Genomic DNA, 12,984 nt, shown 5'->3' with positions numbered 1-12,984 from the left:
TGTTGGAAAATTTTGATATGCGCGTTCTTAGTGTATGACAAAAAGAAATAAAAAATCAATCATGTTAAATTAAATCAATTACTAATTTATAAAAATCAATACAAGTTCAAGGGTTAAATTGGCCGAAAAAGTGAATTCGGATCTTTTTAATCATTTTATACAAGTTCAAGAGCTAAATTGGCCCAAAAGCTCTTTTGGCCTTGCTAAATAAGTTCAGGGATCAAATTAGCCTTTATTCCAAAAAAAAAAAAAAAAAAAACAAGTCGAAATACATAAATTCATCCCTATTTTTTAGCTACAAAAATATATTTTGTCGATAAAAATTTTGTCGCTAAATTAATTATTTTCCGTCGGTAATTATATTTAGAAAGTAGACAAATTTTATAGCTATTTTATATGGATTTTGTTCTTAATTTTGATGCTATTTTGTCATTGTTTTATCTGTAAATTGTCGTTAAATTTAATATATATTTCAATAAAATAATTTATTTTGTCGCTAATTTAACGCTATTTTGTCGCTAATTTCATAAAAAAAATTAAAAAATTTTGCCTAAATTTGCATAATTAACATGTTTTAATATAGCATCAAAAACCCTTAATTATTAACAATTCCAATTCAACACCATATACCATAATACACTTGCAATATATTTATAATATCTCGTAAATTAATTCAGCAAACATGTTCGATACTGTATTAAAATTAGAAAGATAAAGGAAGGAAAAAAAAAGTCTTTCCACATTTAGTTATATGTTTTAAATGTTTAAATAGAGATAATACTAGTTTATTATGATGGCTACTAATTAAGGCTCTCATCTCGATCATCCTCCGCATCATTTATAGTACGATCAGCACGAAATCCAGTAATAGTAGATGCATTAAAACGCCAGTCAGACCCAATTGTCAGTCTGCGAATCCAGGTCTTAAAAAATCGTCCTCAAGTCGTTGGTACATCCATAGTCGATTTGAACTCATACTGACCTGGTTGACAATTATTTAGGTTTTCATAACAATACTACAAAGCGCCAAGTACAATTAGAAATCAAGTCTCCTTAATAGCTAATATATTAATATCTAATCAAGTCTTCTAAAACAATCAAACTATATTACAAAGGAAACTATTTATGCTTAATAATAATAATAAGAAGAAAAGCAATAATGTGGCATCCGTCGTCTGGTTTTCTGGGATTAGCCGGTGGGTGTTACAAATAAAGTATTAGAAAAGCAAAAGAATTAAAAATAAATAAAATATTCTTATGCTTCCAAGATATATAAATAATATAATAAATCAAAGTTTAGATACATGTCACACATTTATAAAATAAGCTAATGTTCTGTCTAGTATACTCGTGCTATTTTATTGTTTTTAATTAATTAATATAAAATAAGTTTATATTTAAATAAAGGGGTTATCGCCAAGAAATTCAATTTCCCACAAATTAATGGTATATTCTTCCAATTTTAAACTATTTGGATTCAGTAAGGCCAACTAACCAAAGGCTGTCTTATTTTGACAGCATGCATTTTTTTTTAATCAATAAATTTTATGCTTAAATAAAAAGGGAAAGAGAAACCAAAAACACATCAACCAAACCAGACAAATTAAAATAGTAGAGTAGTAGCAAATATCTCAAAGACAATGTTAAAAGGCTCAGCATACCTGACAGTAGCTGGGTAAGAACAGCCACTAACACCTGCAAGAATCACAGAAAATAAAAGGGTAAGAAAAAAGAATCGGTGCCTTGTCTCTCCACTTAAACATGGCTTACAAGGATGAGAGGAATGCTAAAACATGCCTTGTTTCAGCAATGGCTTACTAGGATCAGATGCAGAACTGGTAGCAGTGCCAGCAAAATCACAAGAGCCTTGAGTTTTGATTAAGTCTTGGTAACTTCTACAAGCAGTATTAAAATCTTTGATCATTTAAATTTTTCGAAATCAAAGAATCTAAATATATAAGCAACCATATAATGCCCTGCTTGTTTATTTTTTTTTGTCTAAAAGTGAAATAACATTAACCCATCAAACAAACATCATTCTCAAATTATTTTATTTTAACTCAGCATTCACTGCTGCTAGTTTGCAGTTGATTGGTTTTTGCATGATGACATAAAGAGCCTTGATGGGTCAGGTTTTATAAGTGCAACAATTGCTTTAAATGCTTTATCAGTTTGTCTCTTGCAGCATTTTAATTAATAAATTAAATCTTAATTTAGATGAGTAAAGTATAACTTTTCAGAAGAGATTATGAAACCTTTGGAAGAACTTTCCAACTTGCATTTTGGTGATGCATGGGATGATGAGTTCAAAACACACAAGTTGGCATGAGTTCTGTTATACATCTATCTCTGATCAGTATCCTTAGACTGTGGATGACAGAAGAAACTAAATAGTACAAATTTTGTCATTTTTTTACAAAAGAGAGCTAATCCTCTCGCAGAAACGTAGTGACTATTGCCAAAATTGAACAATACATGCATATATATTAAACTACATGTGATATATTAAAATGAAGTTTGTATAAATAGATACATACCTGATTATGCAAATGGTGCAGCAATTATGATTGCTTGAGTCTTCAGTTCATGTCATGAATCTGCAAAATTTTAAGAAAAGAAATGTCGAGTATCTTTGGACCTTGCAATAAACCTGTGCAGCCATTGACAGGTTTTGGATAAAATTTCTCAATGAAATAACAGGTTTTGGATACCAACTCTAGTTTTGGTGCAAAATGTGTTTGTCCACGTGCAAACTGTACCCTTTGTATTGCATTTGCTTGGCTGCATCTAAACAGAACCTCAAGGACACAATAATCGTGGCTGTAGCTAGGTTTCGGATTAGGGAAAACGGGAACCAGAGAAAAGAGAGGAAAGGAGGGAAATTGAGAATTGGGCGCCACATAATTACATTAACCCTAATATTATTGTTATTTTTGAAATATTTTAAAACAGTTTACCGATAAAAAAAAATTTATAGCTATTTTGTCGGTAAAAAACAAAAATCGTCAAAATATTTTGTTGGTGATTAATGAATTAAAGTTTATGGCTATTGTTGTTCGAATTTTGACGGTAAATCAAGGCGCTGTTATTTGGCGCATTTAGTATCAATATATTAGGGAGAATCACTTTTTTGTCGCTAATTAGCGACGAAATACCTAAAAATTGTGTCGTAATATTTCTCAAATAATACTAATTTTCAATAATTTACATTTTTCCGGTATTAGTCGGTATTTTAATAATTTACATTTTGCCGGTATTAGTCAGTATTTTATCACTAAATACCTACAAAATTTTTTGTCGGTATTTTTTGTCGCTAAATCTCTATTTTCTTGCAGTGATTGGATTTAGTACAGAATTGATGAGTAACTACAGAACACCAGAAGAAACAATAAAATTAACCCACATGTCAGCATACCAAAAATAATTCTCTAATGCATGTCAGCATACCAGAAGAAACTAACAAGTTGTAATATTATTCAGATTCAATGAATAATCATACCAAAAATAACTCTGTAATGCATATGTCAGCATTCTAAAGATAGAAACAGATCATATGAGGACATAAGTTACTTTTAAAAGAAAATATCAATGATTGTTTAAATAAAAATTTGATTTAACATTATATATATTTCATTATCAAAGTCAAAAATATGCAACTTTGAATTGTCATCAATCTCTAATTTATAAAACAACATTTAATTTTAATAAATTACTATTAATGCAGCATATGCTTGAACAAGAAATTGCGATATATATATATAACAAAAAAACAAAAATGCAATGTTGACTAAGTTTAAAACCTCCGCCACTGCAAGAAAAGGAGTATTGTCTGTAACATATTACGAAGCAGTAAATAGGAACATCCAACCTGAAGACAACATGTTCAATTCAAAAACATTCAAGTTTAGCTAACATTTATATCTTCTAATTTAGCTAATTGCATTTGTTTTTTTTTTTTTTTTTTCGTAGGTCAAAAGGCAAACGTCTAGTACCACAATATCTTCAAGAGAACTGGTAAAAGTCTAGTACAACAATAGCTTCAAGAGAACTCCTTGACCAATGTCATGAAAAGCATTTGGATTTCAACAATCATGGCATTACCGACTATGAATCCCTTTGATGTATCATTGAGATCTCTAAGTGGAAGTAGATCAAGGTAACCCCAATTGTTGGATTCAGCACCGAATTGATTTGTAGCTACAGAACATCAGAAACAATGAAGTTAACCAGCAAAAACTGAAGTAAACAATGTTTTTGAAATAGAAACAGGCTTTCTGTTCATTATATATCACATTGGTTACGTTGCTCAAGAAGAGGAATATTTAGCAATTAAACTATTATTGAATCCTTGCCTATAAGTTCAAGCTTTTAGGTTAATGGTTTCTTTATAGTTTATATTGTATCAAAGCATCTTCGACCCAATAGACTCCAAATTCTACCCACCTTTCTTATTAACCTCTTATAAAATCTTATAGAATTTACTATAAGCTGGAATATATGAGAAATATAAATTATTCTTGGGCCCACGGCTCTCACCTTTCTTTTCTTGATGTTTTCCAGAAAGTTGATCCCTTACACGCAGAATGTATTCAGCATTAATCTTTGTTACTGAATCTTGTAAGTATAAAAACATGGACAAGCTCTTGCCTTTCTCTGTTCCACTCCCATTGGGATAAAGGGATAAACTCCTAATTGAAATTGAAAAGACATAAATTATGGCTCATTGCAATAATGAAGTTATTTGATATCAATTTTGAAGCTGAAAAACACTTCTTTACTTACCATTTATGCCCACCAATGTCAAACACCTGGGACTTATGATTTTCTTTGCTTTGCCAACTTTGAACCTTCCAAGTGAAGGTGTTGTTAGAAAGCTCCTTCACAATAGACATGCACTCACCCTTACCAGTACATTTTTCCATTATGTAAACCTCAGCTCCAAATACACAACAATCATCAATAAGGTATCCATTTGAAGCATCATTAAAAGCATCACGTGAAATAAATTGGTCAAAACCCCATTCTGTTTTCATTCCACGAAAACGCCTTTCTGTTTCCTTACCATCTAACCCAAAAGATCAAAGCATATAGATAGTTCAGTAAATTGATGAAAATAGATAACAGTTGAATTATGGCAGAGTATGTATAAGTCAACTATATAGTACCTTGAACAGCCAAATACTTATCTTCAATTTGATTATAAACAAACAACTTGAAGAAAGCATTAACCTCACTATGTAAGGGTAATCCATTTGAATTGGATAGTGCTAAATATAGAGATAGGTGTTTATCTCCATTTTTTTTCTTATTTCCCTCAGGGTAAAGAGACAGCCTCCTGCACCAAAAAAATAGTGAAAAATGTTAGGCAGTGCTCATTGGCCTAACAAAAATTATGGCAATCAAATGCCAGAAATGAATGTTCAAATACAAACATTAAACAAACAAATACAAAAAGTTAACAGTATTTATAATTATAATATAAACATATTTTATGACATAAATGAATTTCATAAACTTTTAAAATATTTATTTGTAAATGCATATGTTTCATGTTTGGTGTCAATCGAAATTCATTTGGAAGTCGTCATTGATTTGATCCACACAATATGTAAATCGTATTTTGAAAGTCTAATTATAGAAATTTTTGAAAAAGAAATGTAACTGCATTGCATAAATTAGATAATCAGAAAGAAAAATATAATACAGTAATTTCTTTACATTATACAATACATCAGCAGCAACTGAGCAATATCTTAAAGAAAAAAAAAATATTAACCTACTCTAGTAGAGTGATATATAGCAACTCAGCATATTGGTGAAACAAGAGCAATAAAATAAATAATGTAAGCAAAGGCATTTCTAGATTCTAGAATCCCTTTGATTACATTACATTAAGTTAAATTATGGCTAACCAAACGTAGCCTAAGCTGTTTGGCTAGTAATCCACTAGCAGAGTACATGTTAAACCCTATTAGCTCCTATTAGCCAAAAAAAAAAAGTGGAATTAAAATTAAAACCCACCATTTGTATCCGCCAACTTCAAAATCACTTGATTGAAAATTCTCGACCTTTGCGTCAGAAAGTTTAGAGAAGTTTTCGATCTTAAACAGATAGTGAGCTGGTGGACGATCCCTTAGTTCCCTTATTATTTCTGTTGATTAAACATCAAAATCATAAGCAACATTTAGCATCAATCTCTGATTGTTTTTAAATATGTGCGCAATTTTGAGAGAACGAGAGGTAAAGACAGAGAAATTCCTCACCTGTTTGTTCTTCTTTGATAGTGAGTTTACTGATTGCTTCTTCCATAACAGTTTTTACTTCTTCTTTGGCACTGAGTTCAGCAATCACTTCTTCCATGACTTCTCGTACTCCCATTATTACTTTACTCTATTTTCACGTTTTCTTTTTCTTATATAGGAATAAAAAAAAAAATATGAAAAGTAGGGAAGAAGTAAAGGGCGTGTGAATAATAATAATAATAAAACAATAAATGTTAGTTCGTTCCTGAACTTATTTATTTAATCCTTAAAATAATTAAAAAGATTTAATTTCACTTTTTAGTCTAATTATTTTACCCCTGAACTTATTTAAAATGATTAAAAAATAATATTTGATATTTTGAGTCAATTTACCTTTAATTATTCATTGTACTTAAAATATGAATCATTATATAAATATTTATTAAAATCATTATATAAATCTTTTGGCCTTGCTAAATAAGTTCAGGGATCAAATTAGCCTTTGTTCAAAAAAAAAAAAAAAAAAAAAACAAGTCGAAATACATAAATTCATCCCTTAACTTTGTTACTTTGATGTCGTGGCACATCCAACTTTTACTTTGACTTATCATAACTTGCAGAATTATTTGATTGAACACTTCAATTTGCAAAATTAGATTTATTAAACATCTATTAAATAGTTGAAAATGTGAAAATTAATATTTCAGGAGTTATGCTATCTACATACTAAATCAATATTTTGCTTATAAACATAAAAATAATAAAATCTATTGCTATTAGTATGAAAGAGTATATAGTATTATCAAAATTTGCAAGTTTAAGAGCATAATAAGTCATTTATAAATCCAGAGGATACTGCACTTGATGCCTGGAATCATCTTGCCAACTTATTCCAGGATAATAAAACTGCTCGTGCAGTTCATCTCGAAACTGAGTTCGCCAATACTCATCTGAGAGATTTTCCGGACGCAAAGGCTTACACTCGTCGTCTTGAAGTTTTGGCTGATCAACTAGCCAATGTTGATCAAAGGTTAGTGATCAGAGGATGGTTTCTTCGACTCCTCACCGGCCTTACCGATGCGTATGATGGTTTTGTTACTGTTGTTCAGAACAAAGTACCTATGCCTACCTTTGCACAAGCTTATTCTATGCTTCTTTTGGATGAGACTACGAAAGCCGAACGTGCTAAATCAGAGGCAACGAATAATACTGCGTTGCTTATGCGGACTGCTGCTACTAATCCTCCATCTGATTCTTACAAGGATCCGGCTCCAGTGCCAGCCACTTTCAAAGGCAAACGGCGGCAAGGGAAACAACGTGGTAATAATCAGCGTGGGTATCAGACTAATCAGAATCATTTGAATTCTGGTGGGGGTCGAGGCAATTTTCGGAACTCACAATAATTTTTTATCCGCAGCCTCCTTCTTACATGTCGCCGTCTAGTTGGAATTTCCCTTCGTGGAATGGCTGGTACCCATCACAGCCGTGGATGGCGCCACCATGTCCCTATCCAACAAATCCTTAGCCTCAACATCCACCGCGAGCACCGCAGTAAGGACTTTTAGGGTCTCATCCTTCACAGCAATCTTTTACACTGCTGCTGCCCCATCTCAGTCTACTGAATATGCTCCGACTGATATCGAACAGGCCTTGTACAACATGTCTTTAAAGTCGCCGGAAGGACAATGGTATATGGATTCAGCTGCCACTTCTCACATGACTGCAAATCCAGGTACGCTCACCTATTATTCTAAATTGAGCCGCAAAGATGGTATTGTTGTTGGTAATGGGCATATTATTCCAATTCAAAGGTCATTGTAATGTTCAGCTGTCTCCTTCTAATCCCACTTTACACCTTCGTAATGTTTTGCATGCTCCAAACATGATTAAAAACCTTATTTCTGTTCGTAAATTTACAACTGATAATTAGGTGTCTATTGAGTTTGATCCGTTTGGGTTTTCTGTGAAGGTTTTTTTCGACGGGGAATAAAATTCTGCGGTGTGAGAGTTCTGGCGATTTATATCCTTTCAATCTTCCTAGCGTTGGTCATGAGTCTGCTTTCTCTGCTGTTTCGCCAAATCTTTGGCATGCTCGTTTGGGTCACCCTAGCAAAGTCATTCTTCAATCTCTTAGACAAAATAAATTGATTGATTGTAACAAGGACAAGTTAGAATTTGTCATTCTTGCCCTCTTGGTAAATTTGTTCGGTTGCCTTTTCAGGATTCATTTAATGTTACTCATAAACTTTTGAAATAATTCATAGTGATTTGTGGTGTTCACCAGTTCTTAGTTCTTCAGGGCACCAATATTATTTGTTATTTCTGGATGATTTTTCGAATTTCCTTTGGTTTTTCCCCTCTCACGCAAGTCTGAGGTTACTGGGAAATTTATTCAGTTTCATGCTTTTGTTACCACACAATTTCAAACCTCAATTAAACAATTGCAATGTGATAATGGCAAGGAATATGATAACCAATTGTTGCATCAATTTTGTATTCAGCATGGGATAACATTTCGTTTTTCTTGTCCCTATACTTCTTTCCAAAATGGTAAAGCTGAGAGAAAAATCTGAACACTTAATAATGCTATTCGCACTTTTCTAGCCCATTCCTCCATACCACATCAGTATTGGCATCATGCTCTTCACCATGCTACATATATCCATAATATTTTACCCACCAAAATATTAGGATTTCAGTCACCAACTCAAGTTTTGTATCACAAAATTCCTTCGTATACAAACATTAAGGTTTTTGGGTGTCTTTGTTTCCGCTGTGTCCTGCATCTGTTATTCATAAATTAGCAAATAGATCCTTACCTTGTGTATTCCTGGGAAATTCCTCTTGTCACAGGGGCTTCAAGTGTTTTGATATGTCTTCTGGAAAAATCATTCTTAGTCGCCATGTTAAATTTGATGAACAACAGTTTCCATTCTCTACTGTCTGTCTCCCATGTTCTACCTCCTATGATTTTCTCGATGACACCTTAACACCAATAGAAATCCATCGTATTTACTCTCAAAGTAATCCAGCCGGTTCTACTTCCTCCATTGTCGAGTCACAGTCTTCTCACTCACCTCCTTCACCTATTCCACCTCCAAACCGAATGGTAACTAGGAGTCAACATGGAATTGTCAAACCCAATACTAAATATCAACACTCATATCATGTTGACAAGTTGCTTCTGTCTCCCATTCCTAAAAATCCAACACAAGCTTTTCATGATTTGAATTGGAAAAATCCCATGATTGAGGAATATAAGGCTCTCCTTAAGAATAAGACGTGGGTTTTAGTACCTCGTCCTCCTAAAGTCAATGTTATTCGATCTATGTGGATTTTTCGGCATAAACTAAATTCTGATGGTTCATTTGAAAGGTATAAGGCTTGTCTTATAGGTGATGATCGTTCTCAGCGTGAAGGAATCGATTGTGCTGATACATTCAGTCCTGTGGTGAAACCTGCTACTATCAGAACTGTGCTTAATCTTGCATTCGCTAATTCATGGCAAATACATCAACTAGATGTCAAGAATGCATTCCTTCATGGCAACCTCACTGAAACCGTATATATGCATCAACCGCAGGGATTTAGAGATTCAAGTCACCCTGATCATGTTTGCTTATTACAGAAATCTCTCTATGGCCTTAAGCAAGCCCCCCGAGCTTGGAATCAACGGTTTACAGAATATGTCACCACTCTTGGTTTTAAACAAAGCCGAGGTGATACTTCTTTATTTGTCTATTGCCATAATGCTGACATTGCCTATTTGTTACTTTATGTGGATGACATCATACTCACTGCTTCCTCTATAGCTTTTCGAAAGAAAATAATAAATCTATTGGCACAAGAATTTGCAATGAAGGATTTGGGTTGCTTACATTATTTCCTGGGGGGATGCTGTTACTCATTCTAAAATGCTATTTTTCTTTCTCAAAAGAGGTATGCCGAAGATATCTTAGAAAGAGCAGGGATGACCAATTGCAAGTCCAGTTTTACACCTGTTGATACCAAAGGAAAATTGAGCTCCACAACGGGTATACCTTGTTCTGATTCTAAGCAGTACCGCCAACTAGCTGGAGCTCTTCAGTATTTGACTTTCACGCGGCCAGACATTTCGTATGCGGTCTAGCAAGTTTGTCTCTTTATGCATTCTCCAACTGAAAGCCACATGAATTCCTTGAAACGGATATTGCGATACATCAAAGGTCCGCTAGACTATGGTTTACATTTGCAAAAATCTACTATAAACACTCTTCTAGCCTATACTGATGCTGATTGGGGCAGCTGTCCGGATACCCGCCGTTCAACATCGGGCTACTGTTTGTTTCTTGGCAATAATCTTGTATCTTGGTCTTCCAAGCGCCAACCTACTATTTCCAAATCTAGTGCGGAGGCTGAATACAGGGGTGTTGCAAATGCTGTATCCGAGTCCTGTTGGTTAGAAATTTGTTGTTAGAGCTTCATTGTCCCATTCCGAAGGCTACTTTAGTTCATTGTGACAATATAAGTGCGGTTTACTTATCAGCCAATCCGATACAACATCAAAGAACTAAACATATAGAATTGGACATACATTTTGTTCGCGAAAAGGTTCAGAAGGGCGAAATCCGTGTAAGTCATCTCCCCTCCGGGTTTCAAATTGTTGATATCTTCACCAAAAGTTTGCCTAAAGTTCTCTTCGAAGATTTCAGAGCCAGTCTTAGTGTTCGTCCTTCTAACCCTAAGACTGCGGGGGTGTAGTAGAATATGTAATATTCTGTTGGTATAATTAGTTTGATATGATTTATATAGATTAGTTTCCTAATTGTATATAGTTAGGGTATTGAGCTGTATGACTATATATAGGAAAGTCATTGTACAATATGAGACACGGAAGACATCTTCTTTCAATTAGGATTTTGTTCTTAATTTTGATGCTATTTTGTCATTGTTTTATTGGTAAATTGTCGTTATTGTGTCGTTAAATTTAATATATATTTTAATAAAGTAATTTATTTTGTCCCTAATTTAACGCTATTTGTTGCTAATTTCATAAAAAATTTAAAAAGTTTTGCCTAAATTTGCATAATTAACATGTTTTAATATAGCATCAAAAACCCGTAATTATTAACAATTCCAATTCAACACCATATACCATAATACACTTGCAATATATTTATAATATCTCGTAAATTAATTCAGCAAACATGCTCGATACTGTATTAAAATTAGAAAGATAAAGGAAGGAAAAAAAAGTCTTTCCACATTTAGTTATATGTTTTAAATTTTTAAATAGAGATAATAATAGTTTATTATGATGGCTACTAATTAAGGCTCTCATCTCGATCATCCTCCGCATCATCTATAGTACGATCAGCACGAAATCCAGTAATAGTAGATGCATTAAAACGCCAGTCAGGCCCAATTGTCAGTCCGCGAATCCAGATCTTAAGAAATCGTCCTCAAGTCATTGGTACATCCACAGTCGATTTGAACTCATACTGACCTAGTTGACAATTATTTAGGTTTTCATAACAATATTACAAAGCACCAAGTACAATTAGAAATCTTGGTTTTGTCATCATCAAAAAGGGGGAGATTGTTGGCTCAAGGTCAATTTTATCTTGAGATTTTGATGATTATACAAAACAAATAAATTTAATATTCTTGTATGTGCTAATATTATTTTATGCAGAAATTATTGTTGAAAATTATTGAAGAAATGAAGTTCCTACATCTCAAGATTTTTATTTGAAGACCATGAAGATTAATGAAGATATTTTCTATTGGTTAGTATTATAATAAGTCTTAGGAATTATTATAGGATAGAGAGTAAAAGATATTATAAGCACAAATCTATTTTATCTCTCTCAAAATTGTTTTGAAATGTTTTTGAATAAATTTATTAAGAGGATATAGCCAAAATCTTTACTCTTCACGTTTTTCCATCTAAAATATCTTTGGAGTAAATTCTTGGTAGTTATTAAATGAAATTCTGCAAAAAAGCATTTTCTGATCTAAAAAGCAGTTTCTGATTTAATACAGCTGTCTGTTTCTAATACAGCTGGCTGTTTTCTGATATAAATGTTACACTGTTTTCTAAACTGAACCTTTCATCTCCAAACCTTGCATGTGTAAATATTAAATGTGGTCTAACAGCCCTTTTAATTGCAACCCATGCATTGCCTCATTAGTTTAAAAACATCAGAAACTTTATTGCTCATTAAAGCAAAAAATCTCAAAGTTAACTTCAAAAGAGAATATCATCTTTTCATATAAAAACCATTTCCTCTCTTAAAAAGAATGGGTTTTGCAAAAGAGTATGAGTCCATTGTTTAAAGCTTAAATCTCTCAAAGCTCTCTCTTCAATCCCCCTATTTCTTTTCGTCTCTTTGCTTCAAGAACAATTTTTAAGAGAAAAGAAAATTTATTAACAACATTTTCTGAAGAACAGTTCTGATCTTTAAATTTGTTTTCTAAATTCGTTTTCTGTTCTTCCTGTGCTTATATTTGCATCTCTCTCTGTCTATATAGATTTTGTAATCTGTTGTAGACAGGCTCTTTATTTGAAAAACTCTTGTGTAATAGCTTAGGTGAAAAGCTATGGTGTTATAGGTTATCAAGCGACCTTCTCCTTGTGTGAGATTCTAATGTCTTGATTTGAGTTTCTGATCTCTGTAAAATCAGAAAGGGGTTGAGGTTAACTAGAACCTTTGGAAAATCTAGTGGGATAAAGGTTAGATCTAGGTGTTGATCTATTTCC

The 12,984-nt window shown here is 32.8% G+C and overlaps 1 protein-coding gene and 1 long non-coding RNA gene across 2 annotated transcripts; both read right to left on the bottom strand.

Moving 5' to 3' along the window:
- Nucleotides 1-666: 666 nt before the first annotated feature.
- Nucleotides 667-2,869, bottom strand: LOC149491731 (uncharacterized). The gene is made up of 4 exons (XR_016319299.1): nucleotides 2,538-2,869; nucleotides 1,798-1,895; nucleotides 1,662-1,695; nucleotides 667-982 (listed from the first exon to the last, which is right to left on the bottom strand). It is a non-coding gene; the product is annotated as an uncharacterized LOC149491731 (long non-coding RNA).
- Nucleotides 2,870-3,788: 919 nt separating this feature from the next.
- Nucleotides 3,789-6,421, bottom strand: LOC149491730 (uncharacterized). Its single transcript, XM_089717076.1, has 6 exons — nucleotides 6,264-6,421; nucleotides 6,022-6,151; nucleotides 5,166-5,335; nucleotides 4,783-5,065; nucleotides 4,537-4,688; nucleotides 3,789-4,197 (listed from the first exon to the last, which is right to left on the bottom strand). Exons 1-6 carry the CDS (start codon nucleotides 6,376-6,378, stop codon nucleotides 4,040-4,042), a joined length of 1,008 nt encoding a protein of 335 aa, XP_089573202.1. The 5' UTR covers nucleotides 6,379-6,421; the 3' UTR covers nucleotides 3,789-4,039.
- Between the last annotated feature and the right edge of the window lie 6,563 nt (nucleotides 6,422-12,984).

Source organism: Jatropha curcas, unplaced genomic scaffold (genome assembly GCF_041381405.1).
Source record: "Jatropha curcas cultivar XTBG-Jc1 unplaced genomic scaffold, XTBG_Jcur_1.0 HiC_scaffold_713_pilon, whole genome shotgun sequence".
In the NCBI taxonomy this organism is placed as follows: domain Eukaryota; kingdom Viridiplantae; phylum Streptophyta; class Magnoliopsida; order Malpighiales; family Euphorbiaceae; genus Jatropha; species Jatropha curcas.
Note: the sequence above shows the minus strand (reverse complement) of the source record. Positions and strands in the feature narration are given on the sequence as shown.